At 41.2% G+C, this 21,796-nt stretch overlaps 1 protein-coding gene across 6 annotated transcripts in view; it reads left to right on the forward strand.

Annotated features, from left to right (window-relative positions):
- Positions 1 to 21,796, forward strand: part of SNTG1 (syntrophin gamma 1) — a 478,642-nt gene that overhangs the window by 349,800 nt on the left and 107,046 nt on the right. For all 6 annotated transcript variants that reach the window (XM_082433011.1, XM_082433012.1, XM_082433013.1 and 3 more), the window contains 3 exons: positions 1,321 to 1,403; positions 6,956 to 7,086; positions 17,644 to 17,773. In XM_082433011.1, the coding sequence (XP_082289137.1) occupies positions 1,321 to 1,403; positions 6,956 to 7,086; positions 17,644 to 17,773 (344 nt within the window). The remainder of the gene's footprint in view (positions 1 to 1,320; positions 1,404 to 6,955; positions 7,087 to 17,643; positions 17,774 to 21,796) is intronic.

Consider the following 21,796-nt stretch of genomic DNA (forward strand, 5'->3'; position numbering starts at 1 on the left):
CCCTTCTTAGCACCAGGAAAACTATAGAATTTCAAGGTCTTAAAAGAGGAGAGCAGCGTCATTTTTTGGGTTTTTTTGAGCACGTGGGTTAATACATTAGGAGCGTAACCTGTAATGATGTTTGCATTTAAGCGTTGTACGTCAAATAAAAATTGGGAATCAATTACATTAATAGATCATATTTATCTACATTAACAACACCAAAAATATAATGTTTACAGAAAAAGCAATGAATCAGAAATCAAGAAATATGTATTTTAATCCTGACTGAAACAATTACTAAATTGTAAAATCTTAGAAAAATCACAAATCTTTAAGGCATATATTACTCATCTTTATTTTTTTTTCTACAGCAGGTTTTTATTAGTTATTTTATACGTATTAAACACTCATCTTTAAAAAATAGACATTGGTAGGTTTCTCATGAGGATCTAATACGAGGTGTTTTAGTTACAAATTCACAAAATTAAATAGTGTCAATGAGGGTGCTTCCAATTACAGTATATACCAAGAACAGTTGTAAAGACAGAGCACTTACAAACTTTTTTTGCATCATGGAGAATTATGGTAAATAAACATGGGATTTGCTAGTAGATTAATACATGACATTAAATAGAATTTTGTAGCCAAACAAAATCTTGCACTTAGAAATCATTCCAAGTATGATTCATAAGAATAGGCCACTTTGGATAATAAAATGAAATAGTATTTTTTATATGGTTGCATATTTCCCTTAATAAAACCTTAATATTTCTGAAATAAAAGATAAGTATTTAGACATAGAGAATGGACTTGAGGACACGGGGAGGGGGAGGGGTAAGCTGGGACGAAGTGAGAGAGTGGCATGGACATATATACACTACCAAATGTAAAATAGATAGCTAGTGGGAAGCAGCCGCATAGCACAGGCAGATCAGCTCAGTGCTTTGTGACCACCTAGAGGGGTGGCATAGGGAGGGTGGGCGGGAGATGCAAGAGGGAGGAGATATGGGGATATATGTATGCGTATAGCGGATTCACTTTGTTATACAGCAGAAACTAACATACCATTGTAAAGCAATTATACTCCAATAAAGATGTTAAAAAAAATAAAAAGAAAAGAAAAGATAAATATTTACAGGTCTCTTTTGGGGCCACTTTAGGTTTTAATTTTTATTTTTGTTTACTTGCAAAACCCTGGCTTTGATATAAGTGAAATACAGATGTATTTTACTACCTGGCTTACCTGATACCACTGAGTGTACTGAAGTACGCCATGTAGAAGGTGTCCGTGTAGAACAGGTGGGCTTCTAACCAACGATGCTGTGACTCTTCCCACAGGTGCACCGAGTGACCAGAGCAGTGGCACCTCGTCTCCCCTCTGCGACAGTGGCTTACACCTCAACTATCATCCCAACAACACAGTAAGAGGCTCAGGGCACAGTGCCCATTAATGAGGAGGGCACCCAAGAAAAATAGATGTAGTCAGAGTTTGCACAAGCTGGTCTAGCACAGGTTTCTTTGATACAGTTGAAATTCTCGGCTGCTTTATTTTTTGAGAATTATGATAATTCAGGGAGGAGAAAAATAAGTAGGTCTGTTATTTTTTTCCCCTCTCAGGTCTGTATTAAGCCCTTTGTAAGCTATAGAGACGACTTCGAGAGGTCACGTGTAAAATCATACAATCATTTTATAACATTGCATATTATATGTAATATCATGTCCTAAATAATTCGACATAATTTTTATCATTTTTCTTTTGAAATTATTTAGCTAAAAGTAGCTACATAATTTGCCATATATTAGGATTGCTTAGCAATCTTCATGCACACCAGGGAATTAATGCAAAGGGAGAAAATCTAACCTACACATTGTGTAAAATGTGAGGAATATTAAACTATACATGTATTTAATAATTGGTAAATTTGGCATGTTTGTTTTATAAAGTGTCCATTTTTATTTTCCACCTGTACTTTGGAGTAAACAGGTTTTTTTTTCTTTTATAAATATTTTGAAACTCCTTGTATTTCACCCTTCAAAACATGTACACATTCTAAAGACAAAACGATTCCCTCTGGTTAAGTGTGAGACTAACAATTTCCCCTGTGCTCACAAACGTGAAGAGGAGCAGAGCTCACTTTCGTAGGATTTTATTTTCCTGTTCCGTGTATTAGGATGTACGTGACGTGGAGCCGCTTCTGACTTGTGTGGTTCACTGTCCATTGGAAATTCTTGACCTACCTGTGGCATTTTACTTCAGGGTCCTCCTTCTGAACATCCGCAGGGCTCCGTGGCCTTCACTGTACAGAACTGCACAGCATTAGTCTCAGCAGAGTCCCACAGGCCTCCACGTCTTTTTCACTTGTTTGTTTTTTTGCTCTGAAAGAGGAACCCTTGGCAACATCCAAGGTTATCTCTACAAGTATAAACCAACCCCATCTGGGTGTACTTCACTGCCCTTCTCTTTTACTTTTGTTACCAGAGAAATAACTGTCACACAATAGTTAATACTTAAAATGCGGGATATTCAGAAGATGGCAGGATCTGAGTGACTTAATTTCCTGATGAGAGAACGAATGTACACGTTCTGTGCTCCCATCAGCTCCCTCCTCAAGGCTCTTACAACCTCCAGCCCAGTCTTTGCCTCTTGCTTCAGGAATTGCTCTGCTCGCCTCCGTCCCTTCCAGTGGAGACGCCCTTGAGGCCTTTACTGTCTTTCCAGTCCTTTGTGCTGGGCGGTGCCCTGACCCCCGCTGCTGTGAGTGTCGCTGCCCCTCTTACAGGAGTCTCTGCCTGGAATCGGTGTGGCTGCAGCCGAGGACGCAGAGGTGGGGCACAGAGGCTGCCTCCCCGGCCTTGGCAGGTGACACGGTGGCCACCCACCCTCAGGAGCCCACACGTAGCCAGGTGTTCCCTCCTCATCCACTTTCTCCTGAGAGCTTTCCCCCCCCATGTCACTCACACAAGAGTCCCCATCTCAGCTCTGCCATTTACTGCAGAGTGGGGACAAAGGTGCCTGGGAATGTTTTTATTCTAGTTCTTGCCCCCGTGCCCTTGGACTCCTGTGTAATAATAAGTGGGCAGGAAGGTCTGTGGGTAGGAGCCTTCTGGTCTGTCTTTAACTCATTCCACTGAAGTACACAACAGCATCTACAGACTTGGTTACGTGACTTGTGCCTCTAGGTGGTTGCCTGATGTAATGTCTTCCTTTACAAAGGCATAATGAGAGTAAGGAAACCGCTCAGCAGTTCTGTAACATGGCTGTCCCAAACAAATCCAGCTGTAAACTTTTCAGAAAATCTATCATCATAAATTGTTCTCACTGAGTTGTGTCATTCCGTTTTCAAGAGGCGTATTTTATTTCCTTTTTTAGCATTAGGATTGAACATTATTTGACATCGCTAAAGATCTTTAAGTGTAAGGAAATTAATGGCACTTACGATGTTTTAGACAATAAGAATCAAGACATATATAAATCAAAGTGTAATAAAAATAAAGACAGTAATTGCATTTAAGTTAATTGGATATTTGCTGAGAACCTACTCTGAGAAAACCCTCTTCAAGGTGCCATGGAAAAAGTCCATTATGGTTCCTGACCCCAAAAAGTTTAAAATCCAGATCTATAAAAGTAACTGTAATGTAAGCAGGAGAATTACAATGGACCTTAGCATTCTAATATCAGAGAAAAGGGCTGCTAGAGTCTTTGAACATCTGACTTACAGAAATCAGCAAAAATGGGGGACTTCAGACCAAACGTGAGCCCGCCCGGGAATCAGACCTGAGTGGGTCACGCAGACTCAGCATCCGGTTGAGGGGGTGGAGGAAGTGTCTACTCAGAGGTTCATGAAATGAGGGGCAGTCAGAAGCTTGTCTCCTCCTGACCCATCGCTAAATAATGAGGCACCTGGGAGGCGCGTTCCACAGAAAGTGGGCAGATCGCGGAGACGGGGTCCGTAAGAGAAGCACTCGGTCCCCTGCTGTGTCTGCGTCCTCACCTCTATCCCAGGCCCAGGGACTCTGTTTTTAGTTCCTGTGCCTTAATTGTTCTCTGAAGGAAATTTTGCATGAGCAGGTGCCATTTGAGTTCCCTCAAACATTCTGTGTACATTTTAAGGCAGCATTTTACACATATGAGAAAATAACACCTTATAATATATATATTAACGTCACTCCACTTTCTTACATAAAAATGTAGTCTAGTCCTTCTAAGGGCCTGAGATCACTAATTTGTATACAAGATTCTCCCGGTTTGCTAGCCAAAGTGAAGAAAGAATTTGCTTTGTGCTCACCAGGAGGCTTAAATTCAGATAACCAGCTAACCAGGTTCTGAGAAACGTTTTTCTTAACTATATGCCTTTAATGAATACTTTTATGCCAAATCCTTAAAAAATTTGGATCAGCGTTCTGCCCTGTATGCTATTCTATTTTGGCCTGATAATTGCTCTTGAGGTTATTGTATGGCAACATACCTTGAAATGTGTTACATTTTGAGAAGAGAGTTTATTTTAAAGTAAAGACTATGTAAATGCTACGTTTCCCGTTCACACTATTAATATTATAGGAAACAACATTCTTGACACTGAAGAATAAAGCTCTTGGAAAGTAGTTACGGGCCTTAAAGCCATAAAAATTTTTGTGTTTTTAGATCATTTTATATACAATTAAAAATAACTCCAAGACTGCTGTTACACAACAAGACTAGAAAGCAAATTTATATTCTACTATTGGAATTAAAATAAATAATACGGATAAATAATTTTCAAAAGATACCAGATATTCCACTGTAAAAAACAGATCTGTAAAATGAAATACATTAACCCTGATTAGCTCAGTAGCTGAAGTGGGACTTATCTCGTATTTTTTATAAGAAAGACACATAAAAGAAAGTGACATGTTTACAACTTTGGTACATAAAGACATCCAGTCGGGGTGCTACATCAGGGCATGTCAGAGATCACATGTGTTTTTACATCTGCCTATCCATGAAGTCTGTAAAATGTGATTTGTAAAACTTACCATCCTCACCTATTGGTGACTGTCATTCTCCATATTGCATTACCTGTGTCTTTTATGTTCTTTTACATTTTCTATCTGTTCAGGGAACAATGAAGGGAGAGGATCTCTTTGTGCTTTTCATGAACGACAGGAAATTAATAATTTGCCTGAAGTTATGTTGCAAAACTGTGAAATAATCTAGACAGACATCTGAGTCATTCTTTCCATGGTTTCAGCTCTGATTATGAATTAAATGTTGTGCTGTGGTGTCAGAGAGACGTAGGTCGGAGTGAATCCTGGCCCTGTTGCTGGCCGGCTGGGGGCCTCGGGTAGACGCCTGACTGTACAACCTCTCAGGCGTGGGCCTCGAGCACGGGCCCGGGAGCAGGTTTCAGCCGCGCACTGCTGTGAGCTTAGTGGCAGGGCTGCTCGGTCAGGTCTGGCCTGGCCACAGAAACCGTGCCCCTTTACCCCAGGGTGTCACACAGGATTGTGGTTTCGAGTGCCCTCATGCAGAAAAGACGGGAAGCAGTAATTTACTGCTTCTAAAAACCTTTAGGTTTTCCTTTGGTGACAGCCTTGTCTTTGGAGATGGGTGCAGGGTGGCACAGAAGAGCTACATAACTTGCCCTAGGACTCATCAGTTGGGAAACCGGGATTTTGAACCCAGATGGTCTAATTCTTATGGGGAGCCTGAGCCCTCACAGGCTGACCATCTGTGACATCTGATGTGAGGGCCAGGAGGAAGGAAACGATTAATGGGAAACCTGGGTCTGTGCCTTTCAGTCACCATAGAAGCACTGAAAGCAGCCGTCTTGCACCAAAGGCTGTGTGTCCTGGAGACCTGCCACCAGTGGAGCCCCTCGCTCTTGGCAGCCAGGCCTCCCTCCCGGGTGCTCTGAAATGCTCGCAGGATTTCGTAGACTTTCACTGGCACAACGGTTGACAATTAACCTAATGCCAGAGAACTCTCAACCTCTGGTGAAAATAATGGAAGTTTCCCCCTCCCCCCAAATAAGCAATTTTGAGGAAGTTCATACCTGAAAGAAAAGTTAATAATATCTAGATTCACAGAGGTTCAACATTTAGACTAAAGTAGAATCTCCTTCTAGCATCACCACTCAAAAATTATAGAATCTATAGCCTAGAGAGAAGTCTGTGTCAGCAGTTCTCTGATCAAATGGAGCCTTGGCTTGTACAGCCCAGGCCGACTACACGTCAACATCATTCCTGTGCTGGTGCCAGGAAACATCTTAACAGGGAAGCTAATCCAATGAAAGAAACATGGATCAACGTCAGCTGAAAAACTCGAACGTTATTCAAAGATGTGTCTTTTGTATACATAAGGAAAAAACTTAAGCTTTTTATGAAACTTAAAATATATGTAGTTTTGAACCAGTAGTAGTTGTCTTAACATTAAAACAATATAAGAAAATACAAACATTTTATTGACATAAACATGAAATTAAAACAATGGACAAAGATTTCCTTGAGTAGTGTTTGAGGGTTGTTTTATAGGAATATTCATTCTACTCAAAAATATTTTTAAGTAAGTGATGAATCACAAGCCCTTATAACAACGTGTAGTGCTTAGCAGATAGAAAATGTTTGCTAATTGAACTTACTTGATTTTTGTCACCTACTAGTTCACTGTAATTACAGTTCTGCCCCATCTTTCTCATTCTTGAATGAATTCAGTCGTCGCTACTGTATTTCTTCTTCCTTCTCCTCTGCCCATTTTTCATGTTTTCACTACAATTCTTAATCTCAGTGGTTCCCTCCTCGCTTTCTTATAGAATTCCATTCACAGCGAAATTAACAAATATAACTTTATTGCCAACGAACAGCGATTTCTTGTGGTGTTCTATAAATGTCTTTTGATCATTTAAGGGTAAAATACCCCTCAAATGAAAAGGGTGTGGCGTCGACACTGAAAACACAGAAACGGAGCAGCAACGCTGAACGTTTGCTTCCTCTCCAGGACGCGCTGTCCTGCTCTTCGTGGCCCGCGGCCCCGGGCCTGCGGTGGGAAAAGCGATGGTGTGACCTCAGGCTGATTCCTCTTCTCCAGTCCCGGTTCTCCCAGTACGTGCCCGGGACAGACCTGAGTCGGTGAGTTCCTGTCAGTGGCCTCCGCCCGTCTGTTGGTTGAAAGTGAGAGCCGGAGTGAAACGTGTAACAACGTGTAACATGACCTGCCTTATGGGTCTTACCTTCAGGTTTCTAAAAGTAAGAAGACCCGCAGAAGAATAGCATAATGTAGTGAAACACACCTCACTGCAGGTGCTCGAGGCATAGGTTTGGCGCAGTTCTCAGCCCTGCTGACCGAGCCCCGGTGACAGGCACCAGCTCCATCACCCTGTGGCCTCTGAGTCGGGGGTCAGCTCAGTGGCTGGGTCGGCTCTGCTGCCACCAGGGAGGGTGGACGGAAGGGGCCAGTGGGCACTGCTTTATCGCTGCCGGGCAGTGGTGAATGCTCAGCTCTCCATGGAACTCGGCTGACAGAGGACAGGGGATGGAGGGGGAGCTGAGGGCAGCCAGCCGGCTCCCACCACCTCACCCCACCTTGGGGACGACGGGTGGCTTGGAGCCTGAGGTCCTGCTGGGCCAGAGCGGTCAGCACGGGAAGGGGGACAGAGAGCTGGGCAGCCCCGCCTCGGGCCCCCTCACTCAGTCCAGCGGCTGCAGGTGGGTGTGGAGGCTCGGCTCCCCGCTGGACCTCACGCTACTGGGACGGGGAGCGGGGAGCTTGGAGAGCTGCTTGCTTCACGCGGGTGGGGATGGGCAGGGCAGCTTCCTGCTTGACCCCTTGAACACCAGCAGGCGGGGAAGAGGCGGACAGGGGGAAGACCAGCTCCTGCTCTGCCTGCTGAAAGCCTGGGGGGAAGGGCGGTGGTGCCACTGATGTTTGACCAGATGAGGGCAGGTCGCCAAAAAGGTGGAATGCTTTTAGCCCACTGGTTTGCTAGCCTTTTAACTACGAGGACAGACGTTCCTTGAAGCACTTTCTTGTCTTGCTGTTGGTCATCCTGGATGGAGACCCCGGGGCACCCTGCCTAGGATACACGGGAGGCGACAGGGGAGATCGGGACACTGACCCCCCGTCGCCTCTCGGCCCCACGGCCCGCAGCAGTCGCCTTACCCTTCCGCCTTTCAGGAGCTGCCTGTGCTGGCCCTCGGGTCACGTTCAAGGTCCTTTAGTTGTATTAGGGAGCCCTTGGGAGGGATGGGCTGCGCTCCCTTGCCCGGAATTGGAGGCTCACCGGTACTGATAGTCAGATATTTTTATTATGTATTTAATAGTGTTCCCTAATTTTTGTTACAATTACTTCTTTGACCAATGCGCTATTTACAAGTGTATTGCAAAATTTCAAAATAGTTTGAGATTTTTTAAATTATCTCTTTTGTTATTGCTTCCTCGTATGATTTCATGCTGAACGGTTTCAGTGCTTTGATATTTGTTGAGACTTGATTTCACCTAGTATATAAATAATTTGGACAAGTGTTCCATATGCACTTCAAAGAATGTGCAGTGTCATTTTCCTTAGTTCAGTGTCTACATGTTTCAACTAGGTTGTATTTGTTCATTAGGGATTCTGATCCTCTGTATCATTAATGATGTTTGCGTCTGTTTATTGTCTCAGATATTGAGAGAAATGCATTAGTCTCCCAGTACGATGGTGGCTTTGTGTATTTCTCCTTTTAAGTGTGTCATTATTTGCTTTATATATTTAATTCTATATTATAGGATACAAACAGATTTAGATTTTTTACAATTTCCTGATGATGACCCTTTTATCATTATGAAATGTCCTATATCTCTGGAATTTTTTCTTACCTTCAAGAATTACATCAGGTATCTACACTGTATTTTCTTTTATCCATTTCTTTCAACTTTTTTTAGCCCTGTGCTATAATATGTATCTCTTCTGTGTCGCATATACTTTTTTCTTTTTTTTTGAAATTCAAAGTAACAATCTTAGTCTTTTAATTGGATTATTTAGTCTAGTTGCTTTTAACATAATCACTGGTATATCAGAGATTATATCTGCCATCTTAATATTTGCCTTCTATTCAACACTCTAGTTCTTGTTTTTTATAATTAAAATTTTTGTTTTGAGATAATTATAGATTCATATGCAGTTGTAGAAATAATAGAGAGAGATTACATTTATTTTTTGCCCATTTTCCCAAATGGTAACATCTTGCAAAATTATAGTATAACACCCCATTTAGGAAACTGACATTGACAAAATCCACCACTCATTCATTCAGATTTCACATGCCTGAGTGTGTGTGTGTGTGTGTGTGTGTGTGTCTGTATGTTTAGTTCTATAGAATTATATCACATGCTCATGTTCTCATATCCACCATCCCAAGCACAAGGTAGAAGAGTTCCATCACCACAAGAACCCTCCTGTTGCCTGTCTATAACCATGCCAGCATCCTTCTTCCCCATCACATGACAACTCACTACTCTGTTCTTCACCTCTAATTATTTTGTCATTTTAAGAACATTATATAAATGGAATCCTACATTATGTAACTGTATTGGATTGAATTTTCTCACTCAGCGTAATTCTTTGGTAATTCTTCCTAGTAGTTGCACTTTTCAATTGTTTATCCCTTTTTATTTCCAATAGTATTCTGATAGTTTGGATGTATCACATTTTAAAAATTCATCCCTTAAAGGACATCTGGGTTGTTCCAGTTAATTCTAAATAAAGATGCAAAATGTTCTGTATAGATTTTTGTGGGAATGTGCATTTTCATTTCTTCAGGTAAATGTTCAAGAACTCGAGTACTTGGCTGTGTGATAACAGCATGTTTAGTTTATTGAGAAACAGACACATTGTTTTGTAGGCGGCTGTACAGTTTTGCATTCCCACCAGCAGGATATGAGCCATCCAGTTTCTCTACATCTTTGCCAGGATTGGGAGTTGTTGCTGTCTTTTACTTTACCATTCTTACAGGTGTAAGATATAGATATGATATATCATTGTGACCTGAATTTGCGTATCCTAGTGATGTTCAACATCTTTTCATGTGCTTATTTATCACATGAAATCCTCTTTGGTGAAATGTCTCTTTGTCTTTTGACCATTTTGTAATTGGCTTTGCTTATATATTTTTTTTTATTTTTTTACTGTTGAGATTTGAGAGTTTTATATATATTCAAGAAAAAAGTCCTTTGTCTCAACACACTAGTTTCTGTATTCTATTTTCTTTAACTTTTTTCTTACTTTTTGAAATAATTAAACATTTTTATTATTTAATATTCCCTCTATTATATTGTTATATATGCATTCTTTTATTTTGTTTTAGTTATTGCCTAAACGTTAGACCATATGCCTTAGTCCTTCCAGGCTGCTATAACAAAATACAGCAGATAATAACAGCAATAAACAACAGAAATTTGTTTCTCACGGTTCTGGATGCTGGAAGTCCTACATTAAGGCACCTAGATCATGTTCTAGTCCTTTGATGAAGCCCCCCCACCCCTTCTTCATTCATATCTGGTGTCTTCTCACTCTGTCCTCACTTGGTGGAAGGGTCAGGGATCTCTCTGGAAGCTCTTTTATAAATCACTAACCCCAGTTCACGAGGACTCGCCCCCCCATGGCTTTAGCCTCTCCCCAAAGCCCCACCTCTCAACACCATCACGTTGGTCACTGGGATTTCGAAACATGAATAGGAGGTGGGGCACCAACACTCAGACCATAGTACCATCCATACATGATTTATTAGTGTTTAATGCAATTTATTAATTTTGCCTCTTTCAGAAAATTCTAGAAACTTAGAACACTTTAACTAATTCCTTTAGTTCTTTCTTGTCTTTGGGCATATATATATATATAGATTTGAATTATATATGTATCTTAAATTCCTCAAGATATTTAATTATTTTCAGCTAACTATTATTCAAATGTATCCTACCTTTAATCTTTCTGTTTCTCTTTATTTTTTTCTTTTGTTTCTATTTTTCTTCTGCTTTAAGAACTTTTGAAATATTTCTGTTAATGGTATTTTTACTGTGTATACTTGTTTTCTTTTGTTTTTACTTTAAAAAATTTTTGTAGTTACATGATTTAAAAATGGTTAGCTAAAGCAATTTATGAGAAAAAAGAAATTGTGTGAATCCAGATGACTTCTTACATTTTTACTTTTATGGCACCTCAACCCATCAACAGCTTTTAGCGATTGAATTAATTTCACTCAGTAAATATGACAGTAATAAGCAGTTATAAACACAGCACTATTCTGAGTGGATTGCACAGCAGCTCAGATTGTTCCCGCATTCGCTCAATAAGTACTGATTTCATGTTGTGTTTGCTTCTTCCTGTGAAGGAGCTCACAGTCCGGTGGCAGTGGAAACAGTGAGAGGATGAAAAAGAAAAGATAAATTATTGGCCCAAGGTGACAGATATACAAAATTGTTGAGCTTGGTTCGAAACCTAGGATGTTATGTGCTGGTTGGTTTGGCCAAGGCCCATAATTTTAACTCTGATGATGTGATACGTCTCATACTTAATGGCAACAAAGTTGTGTTACTGTCATATACTATTATGTAGCATGAATTAGAACATCACACTATTTTATCAGTGGGGAGACAGTTTATGTTCATCGTATAGTAATGATTTAGAAGTATATGTGTCTCATTTCAGTTCTGAAGTATCAAAATATGACAGAACATTGCAGTGTCAGGGAATTAGAATGGGAAGGTTATTAAGGAGAAGAAAGTGGTTGATGGTATTAACTACAGAATAGAAATACTGAATAGACTGAGAAACAGATTAAGCTTAAGGTGACTTTGGCTAGGGTAATTATTGGAGTGAATTAGATAGAGAAAAATGTTTGTTATGAGAAGGATAGTGACGATAAAGTAAGGGAAACGGTGTAAGGATATGTCATCCATAGCGTGATGGGAGAAGGGATAGAAAATTCAAGATGTCTCCTGCTCGTGCTTACTGGCTGAGGGGAAGGAGGAGAAAGAGCAGCCCCGTTTGGTGCACCATTGCCTTTGCTCTTCCGTCGCTCTGTTACAGGTGGTGCTGTGCAGATGGGCTGGGAGTCATTGAACGGATTGACTTTCTTCCATTTTCACAGACAGGCCAGCAGGTCCACAAGGACTTCACTCTGTGTGAAGCCGGAACAATTGATGATTTAAAAAATATATTCAACTAAATAACATTAAGATCCTAGTCGATTTCACCTACTCTATGAGCCATGCAGTGTCCCTTTGTATATGTTTGGAAGTAAGATGTCCTTCAGTAGGGGGATGGATAAATAAACTATGGTACACCCAGATAGTAGAATATTATTCAGCCCCAAAAAGAACTGAACTGCTGAGCCATGAAAAGACATGGGAGAACCACAGATGCATGTCACTAAGTGAAAGAAGGCAATCTGAAAATCCTACACACTGATTCCAACTATATGACCTTCTGGAAAAGGTGAAACTATGGAGACAGTAAAAACATCAGTGGTTGCCAGCGGTTGGGAGGTGGAGAGAGACGAAGAGACAGAGCAGAGATATTTGGGGGAGTGAAAATACTCTGGATTATGTTATAATAATAGATATATGTCATTATATATTTGCCCAAACCCATAAAATGTGGAACACCATGAGTAAACCCTAATCTAAACTATGGACCTTGGGTGATATGACGTGTTGTTGTAGGCTCAGTAATTATAACAAAAGTGCAACTCTCTTGTGGTAGATGTTGATAACAGAGAGGGTGTGTGTGTGTGTGTGTGTGTATGTGTGCAGGAAGTCTATGGGAAATCTCTATACTTTCCCCTCAATGTTGCTATAAACCTAAAACTTCTCTTTACAAAAGTCTTTTTTTTTTTTTTTAAATTAGTTAATTTATTATTATTTATTTTTGGCTGTGTTGGGTCTTCGTTTCTGTGCGAGGGCTTTCTCCAGCTGCGGCAAGCGGGGGCCACTCTTCATCGCGGTGCGCGGGCCTCTCACTATCGCGGTCTCTCTTGTCGCGGAGCACAGGCTCCAGACGCACAGGCTCAGCAGTTGTGGCTCACGGGCCCAGTTGCTCCGCGGCATGTGGGATCTTCCCAGACCAGGGCTCGAACCCGTGTCCCCTGCATCGGCAGGCAGGCTCTCAACCACTGCACCACCAGGGAAGCCCTACAAAAGTCTTTAAAATGTAAGGTATGCAGGACAAATGTTGCCATCTTCATCTTACACAGAGAGAAATTAGAGGCTGGAGAGTTGCATAAAATCAAGGTACTTGCAATACCTTACAGATTTTAACTGAAGCGGGACAGAAGGGCATTGCAGAGAGAGAACAGTGGGGAAAAGCCTCTGTTGAATAAAAGTTCAGGGCTTGTGTCGGATTGGTGAATTTCAGCTTTGGAAAATAGGTAACAAAGTGGTTTGGAAGAGCTTCTCTACAACCTCACCAAATAGTTCAGATTTTGAGCCTGAACCATAAAAGCTGTGATGAGATGGTGCCCCAAGGTAGCATCACGAGCAGAAACGATCTGAACTCAGTGAGAAACAGAGCACATTGCTGGAATCATTAAACCTAGCGGGTTTTTTTGTTTGTTTGTTTGGTTGGTTGGTTTAGTTTTTCCTTTCCTTAATCATCTCCCCAAATTGTTAATAACCGATCAAGAAAAATGGCCTGTTTTTCAAATACTGCTTGAGTCAGTGCTTTCCTACATACAGAGAACCACTCTCATGGAATAATCTTATGTTCATCCTGAGTATTGGGACGCCCTTCTTGCTTCTCTCCTGCCTTCATTAACATTTTTCCATGTTCTTATCCACCACAGAGAGAACATATTTGTATCATAAAATACAAATATGATCCTTTCACTCCAAAGAGTCAGTGTTCCCACGGCCCTGCCTGACTCAGGATTAGTTGGAAATGCCACCACGTGGTTGGCAAAGCTCTCATTGATCAGGCTTTGCTTTATTGCCACCTTCATGACTCACCGCTGCCCCAGACGCACATCGCAACGAGCCAAACAGCCCCTGTTTCTCACAACCTCTCACGTTTTCACGCTGCTGATATTTGGTTCTGGAGTAACTACCTCCCATCTAAAATGTGCACTTTCTCTCCTCTCCCACGTCTAAGCCATTCATCCAGTTGGATCCAAAACCCAGGAGCAATGTGGACTCTGCCTGCTCCCTCATATTCTGTGAAAGGAAGCAATCACTGAGCCGCAGACTTTCTAACGCCCTTATAAATCCCGGGAGCTAACTGTTTTATTTTCACTCTCACTAACGCACGTGTATTTCGGTCCCACGTCATCTCGTAGCCACCAGGTACCCTACACGGTGGGGCAGGACCGCCCACTCCAAGCAAATCTGACCGTGGGAGGCCGCCACGAGGTTCAGCTGTGGGTCCCGTGGGCTCTAAGCTCCTTCCGTGTTCACACCCTCCTCCTCCGAGCCCGCCTGCTTTCCCATGATGTCCCCACTCCTTTTCCTGGACAAGGCCATCTGGCCACTCCAAACCTGTATAGTTGAGTCTCTACAGCTCTCACCCCTCCTGCTTGAAATGCCTTCTCCGACTCACTCCTCACAAATTCAGCATCTCCAACACGTGCCTTCATGTGGCATACGATGGACAGTCAAAACATGAATTACTCAGTTGTGTTCATGAGAAATGTGTGTGTTTTCATGTAAACGCATATTATATTGAAAATTATTTATGAATATTTTTAGTGAACAGTCTACTTTTCATACAAAGAAAGACTAAGTTTGTATTTTTTTTTTAATTATTTATTTATTATTTATTTATGGCTGTGTTGGGTCTTCGTTTCTGTGCGAGGGCTTCCTCTAGTTGCGTCAAGCGGGGGCCACTCTTCATTGCGGTGCGCGGGCCTCTCACTATCATGGCCTCTCCCGTTGTGGAGCACAGGCTCCAGACGTGCAGGCTCAGTAGTTGTGGCTCACGGGCCTAGTTGCTCCGCGGCATGTGGGATCTTCCCAGACCAGGGCTCAAACCCGTGTCCCCCACATCGGCAGGCAGACTCTCAACCACTGCGCCACCAGGGAAGCCCCTAAGTTTGTATTTTAAATGAATAAAACTACTCTGAAATTCAGCAACATTTGAGAATAACTTTTGCTGCCAGAGTTGTGATCAAGAATCCTTAGAAAAATAGAAAAAATGATATTGAGCAGAAAGTGGAAAAATAATCTGCACTCAAAAGTTCAGATTTTCTAACTGTAATCATGTCACTGCTTTTTTCAGCCAGTGTGTGTGTTTTTGTATCTGTGTGTGTGTGTGTGTGTGTGTGTGTGTGTGTACAAAGAATCATAATTTAGTCTGAGAATCCTCAAGACTACTACAAATATTGTTAAAGTTTCATGTTTCCCAGTACTACAATACTAACTTAATGGGTAATGTAGTTTATTGATTTCAGAGAGTATATGATCAAATAAGATAAAACAAATAAGTTTTTTTTTTTTTTTTTGCAATTACTGATTATCTTGACTCAAAGAATTACATTTTCTAAAAGCTACAAATACAGCCACAGCACCGCAGTTCTTGCGAAGTGCTAGGTGACCACATTCTTGCAAAACTCTCTCAAATATTGCGTCAAGACCACACATTAAAGGCTCATTCAGGGAGCTCCAGTGATTAGTGAAAGTATTTGGGTCCCACCAGTTACTGCACAAATCTGTGAAGTATATTTTTCTCATTTTCTGTTAGGGGAAATTGAGGTGCAACTAAGTGGACTAATTTGCCAGTATTCTTATTTATTCAATAGCAGAGGCAGAAATAGGACCCAGGCTATAATCTTTATGACCAATTTATTTTGTAAGAGGTTATATGTAAGCAAATAAACTGTTCAAATACTTCACTTATATTCATGAAAGGGTTTCCAACAAATCAACCTGAAAAGTGGAAACAGAATGTAAAAATTGATAGATATTAGTGTGTAAGCCTGGGTTTATATAGGGTTAGTCCTTTAGAATTATTCCATGTGGAGGCTGTGTAGCATGTGTGGTTACATAGACTGCAGATTTCCTCTAAGTGCATTAACTCTAATCAGCTAAAAATATCCAGCTGCCACGATTCATTTAAAGCAGAGAGGACAAATATGTTGAAGACATTCTTTAATTTATGGTGCATGAAGAAATGGTTATGATAATCAGTGAGCAGAAAGAAGTGTATGTTACTAACTCAAATTAGTTCTCATTTTCCATGGAGAGTTGAGCTTCTCTCTGCATATTTTAAATGTCTTACTCACTCTTGAATATCAAAATTAAAGTTAAGAAAGTCACGTGAAGTTGCCGTATTCTTTTTGTGCTGTGCGTATTTTTTCTTGTCACAAATTCAAAAGAACATTATTTCAAAGAGACAGACAATAGTTGTCCCCTCAGGCTTTTCATGTATTTTTAAGAGCAAACAAAAAAGAATATTTGAACACTTCCCTGTAATCATTTGAAAGTGCTGGTCAAGGCTATCGGAACAAGTTTCTCTGAAAACATTAATAATGTGGATGCAGAGAGCCGTAGGTGTGAGTCTTTGCTACGTGTCCGGTTCTGAAATCTGGACCAGTCTTATGGGACACGAGAGTGACACAGGCCTCCTGATGAAACTGGGCCAGAGAAATGCCGCTTGCGGTGTCTTTGTTTGCAGAAATGAAATCACGTGTAATATCCACAAACTCCTACTTACAAAATTCAGAAGAGACAAAAAAGCAATTTAATTGGAGAAAAATATATAAATGTACACTATTTACTTAGCATTTTGAATACTGAACTACACAATTTTTCTATTGCTTCAGAAATGGCTGGGATTTAAAGATAGTGTGTGCATTTTCTAAAGTGTATTATGTTGCACCACAGAGGCATTTGACTACTTTCCATTCATTTTGGGATTTTCATCCATTCCTCTCCATTAAGCTTGTATTGAAACATGCAAGAACTTGAAACAGGAAGATAAAAGTAAATAATGAAAGCTGTAGGAAACTGCTTTAAACTCAACAGCACTTTTGTAGACCATTTAGGACGGCATCACTGAATGTTCTCTAACAACAACAAAATCTCAGTAGAAGACCATAGAGATATTTAGGCTGGCCACCGCATTTTAAGGAAAGTTTAGTTGTTACTGAAATGCGAACATCCACATAAATTTCGAGCGTGAGTATTTAGACGTGGAGAAGAACTGTGAACCTCTTGTCCGAAACCATCTTAGAGAAGATGAGGAGCAACTGGCTTAACAGCTGACAAAGTGCTTCAGCTCATGACAACAAAAGATTTTATATGATGCTCGGTATCTGTGCGTGTGGTTTTTGTGTGATCTTTCCGCTGTACATCAGAAATGCATTGAAAAGTGTCAAGAGGAGACGATGGTGGCCAAAATAATGGATAAACATCTGTGTATAACTTTATGGCACACTGGAGAAAGAATCCCTCTCAAATGTCTTAGATATGCATCTCAAAGATTCTCCAAATGTATCTGAATCTCAAGATGCTTTGTAGTCATTCAAAGTTGTGTGTTGTCTGGGTTCATCTTTAGTGATCCATTTAAAAACAGATGTTTTTAAAAGAGAAGTAAGCAAATATGAATTTGAAGCTGCATTTATGTTGTTTGAAAGAAGAGCTTTTGAACACATAACTATTTCAAGTTGCAAACAGACAAATGAGACGATGTTTTGATCTAATTTGTTCTGACATCTCCGCAGGCAGAACGCTTTTCAAGTCATCGCCGTGGACGGGGTCTGCAGTGGGATCATCCAGTGCCTGTCTGCTGAGGACTGTGGCGAATGGCTGCATGCGGTAGCCACCAATATTTCCAGCCTCACAAAGCACAACGTAAGTAGTGATTCAGGGAGCTCCTGGCCAGTTCCTCAGCCTTGGTGAATTTCCTCAATACATACATAACTTTGCATCAGCTGCTTGGTGTTCTTCTAAGAATGGACCGCTGCACACCCATCCTAAAAACTATTGTGGAATGTTTAAAGAAAATCACTCTGTCTTGAGAGTTTAAGTCCAATGTATCAGCTCAACAGTATTGACACCTAAGTTTCCATTCACAAACATTGTAACATCTACATTAGTTAAATAACTGAAAATAGATATTTAGCATGTAAGCACTAAAATATCTATAATCTGTATCTATATATATCATCCATCTATCTATATCTGTATATCTATCTATATATGCATCTATCTAGATATCTTTACATCGCTTCTCCCTCTGGTTCCTCTGGGATCCCCAAAATTTAGAGTATTATGTTGAAGCAAGTACTGTTTGTTGCAACTCATGAATCTTAACCTTCACAAATCTATGCAAGTAGGGAGCTGGTTTAGGCTTTACCTGGGACCCAGCCCCCTAACCCATGGCTCCTGCCCTCCTCTCCTTCCACCGGGTAAGGGAGTAGCCTAAGTTAGGTGAGTGGGCTTCGGCGCAAGCGCGGCTCTAAGGCGAGTCTCCCTGAAGCGTCATCTTCCGTTGTTTAGTTTGGTGCCACCTTGGATAATGGTAAAATAAAATCAAAATAGTTTTGTCAAAATATTTTTAACCTTTATATTCAACGATCTAGAAAAAAGTTTTCAGACAGCAAATAGAATTGCATTGTTTTTTTGTCTTGGGTTTTGTGGGGTTTTTCGTCAGTCTGAAACCTCTTGTCCTTTTCTGCGATTCCAATATGATGACACCGCCAGATCAGCAGAGACTGAATCTTGGGTGGACATTCTTGCCCAAACCAGACGTGCCCCGGAGATATTAGCCTGGATTATCCGGGAGGGTCCAGTGTAATCACTAGAGTCTTTAAAAGTGGAAGAAGTAGGAAAACGAGAGGACTAGGGAGATGGCAGCATGGGGAGGGGTAGGGCTGACATTGCTGGCTCTGAAGATGGGGAGGGACCAGGACCCCAAGAGAGCGGGAGGCCAGGAGAAGCTGCCCAAGACAAGGGGACACTGCCCCTCCAGACAGAGACCATCCTGCCCTCACCCTGATCTTATCCCAGAGAGGCCCACTGAGGCTTCTGACCTACAGAACTGCAGGATCACGGATTAGTGTTTCTTTTAAAGCACTGTTTGTGGTAATTTATTATTTCAATAATAGAAAACGAATATAGCACCTATTTATCTTCAAAATAAATCCATTGAATTTTTTTCACTTAATCTAAATCTCATGGTTTAATCTGAAAATCATACTTTTACTCTTTCACGTTTAACTTTTTCGGAATAACCATGACATGCACTTGCATATAACAGAAAACAACCTAATATTTGTATTATTAGTTTGTCCATGTGCAAAGCAGCCTACAATATTGTTTGAGTCCCTAGACCCTTTCAAAATAACTCGTTTGTAATAATATCACAAGAAAAGTCATCATAATTGCTGAGCTAAAGCCACCTGAACGGGGACTGTCTTTGGAGTGGGAAGGGTCTGTGTGTCTCAGTGCCTCGGTGGGCCGGGCAGGGCCAGGAGCCTTCAAATACCACAGAAAGGGGGAGGGAGAAAGGGCAAGAAGCAAGTGAAGGAAGATGGAAGTATAGCTCCGAACACGCTATTGTTTGATCAAAGGGAATTTAAGCTGATGCTTTTGCAGAGGTATGGTTCCCATGGGGAAAGCGTGGCTTTGGTGTCAGGGACTCGGTGTGGAGCCTTGGTCTCTACTCACCTGCTCTGGGGCTGGGCTTCGTGGTCCCCTTCGTCAGCGGGCACTGATAGCTTCAGCCACTGTGAGGGTTAAATGAAAAAGTGCTTTAGACATCCTGGCCCTTAAATGATGCTGAAACATTTGCACTTTTTCTTCTCTCCAGCTGCACTCTAGATTAAATGATTTAATCCATAAACCACCAGTAAATGGCCGTATCGATTTGCTTATTGTATGTGAGGTTGCACATCTTTGTTTTGTCCAGTTGTCATTTGAGATTCTTCATCTTCTGAAAGATGGTTGTTTGGATAACAGAATGTTGATAAAACGGGACAAGATGAGTTAAATGTCTGGTAGTGACTAGACCATTAAGCATCTATATTTCTGGCAGCCACAGATCTGCCCCTCAGTTCCCTCATCTTTAAAAGAGACAGAGGGAAGACGATAAAAGGCAAAGCTCTCTTTCAGCCAGCATTTCATGAATCTAACCTTTCCAGCCACGCTTTACCGCTCCAGCACTAAAATCAATCCTGATTGTTAAGCAGAGAGAATTTCATGTAACATTTCTACTAAGGTTACCTACTGACATAAAGGGATCTCTTCTAGTCTAATTTCTTCCGTATATATCCTATGCATGCATTTCCTTTATTGGAATGGAGTATGCTGCTTGAAATGTATCACGTGTGTGTGTGTGTGTGTGTGTGTGTGTGTGCACACGCAGACAGATATAAATATATATGTATATGTAATATGCTTCTATTCTTTTTTAAAAGATTTATTTATTGTTTATTTATTTATTTTATTTATTTTTGGCTGTGTTGGGTCTTAGTTGCGGCATGCAGGATCTTCATTGTGGTGCGCGGGCTTCTCTCTAGTTGTGGCGTGTGGGTTTTCTCTCTCTAGTTGTGGCGTGCGGGTTTTCTCTCTCTAGTTGTGACACGCAGGCTCCAGGGCGCGTGGGCTCTGTAGTTTGCGGCACGCGGGCTCTAGTTGAGGCGAGTGAGGTCAGTAATTGTGGCACGCGCATGCGGGCTTAGTTGCCCCATGGCACGTGGGATCTTAGTTCCCCGACCAGGGATCGAACCCGTGTCCCCTGCATTGCAAGGCAGATTCTTTACCACTGGACCACCAGGGAAGTCCCAATGCTTCTATTCTTAGCGGTTCAATGAAAATTACTGTGATCTTAAATAAGAATGATTGCATATATGAGATTTTCAAAATACATAATTCATATTTTATTATGTGAAAGAGAATAGACTCTTTCCCCCAAATGTTTGTATCAATTGAGAATGCTTTCAATAACAAATTAGAGAAATCCTAAATACTGATAGAGTAAATAGTTGGGTTTTTCCCCAAATGAAAAGAATTGTGGATGGTGGCATCTGCTGGAAACCACCATCCACCCAGAACCCATCCTCTGCCTACACTCATTATTGCTACTATTATCCTCTACCTTTAGAGTGTTGGCTTTGACCTTATGTTTGCCACCTCATGGTGACATAAGGGCTGCAACAGTTCCAAACATCACTTCAGTGTTCAGAACAGGAAAGAAAGGGAAGAAGGATAAGTAGCGCCAGCTACATTTCTCCCCTTTTATCAAGATAAGAGAAAATTTCCCAGAAACCCTTTACTGGACTAATAATGCTCACTTCTCCTCCTGAACTCAGCCCCATGACGATTCTGAGGGGTGGGTGGCCGTAGAGTGGGGTGGCTAGTCTCTGCCTTTTCTAGTGTTTGTAGTGGGAAAACCAAGAAAGAAGACTTGTGAATGGCTTTTGAGTCAGATAACCAACAGTATCTACTACACTGCTTAATACTGAAAACATATTAATTCTAAAAATGATGCATGAACAGCCCACACCCCTGTGCTTTTTGTGGAATGGTCACAGTCCTTCAGGGTTCACACACACACACACACACACACACACACACACACACACATTTCATCAGTCCTTTGAGTTCCTGCAGGATGTATTTCAGCCATCTTCCTATATTTTACCCATTTACCTGCAGGAGCAAAAAACATTATTTGGGAGTCATATTTAATCCGTAGGGTTCTGCTATTTTAGATGGCAAACACTTACAAGTTGAAAAAAGGGAATTTTTTTCCATAATACCGTTGGTTGTGAAAAGCTAAAGAAGAAACTTCTATTGTGTCTGCCGCATTAAAAAGACTCGACAAAGCTTGTAGGTGAATTGAAAGTCATGACAAAATAAAGCCTAGCAGAA

Source organism: Balaenoptera physalus (genome assembly GCF_965194825.1).
Source record: "Balaenoptera physalus genome assembly, chromosome: 17".
In the NCBI taxonomy this organism is placed as follows: domain Eukaryota; kingdom Metazoa; phylum Chordata; class Mammalia; order Artiodactyla; family Balaenopteridae; genus Balaenoptera; species Balaenoptera physalus.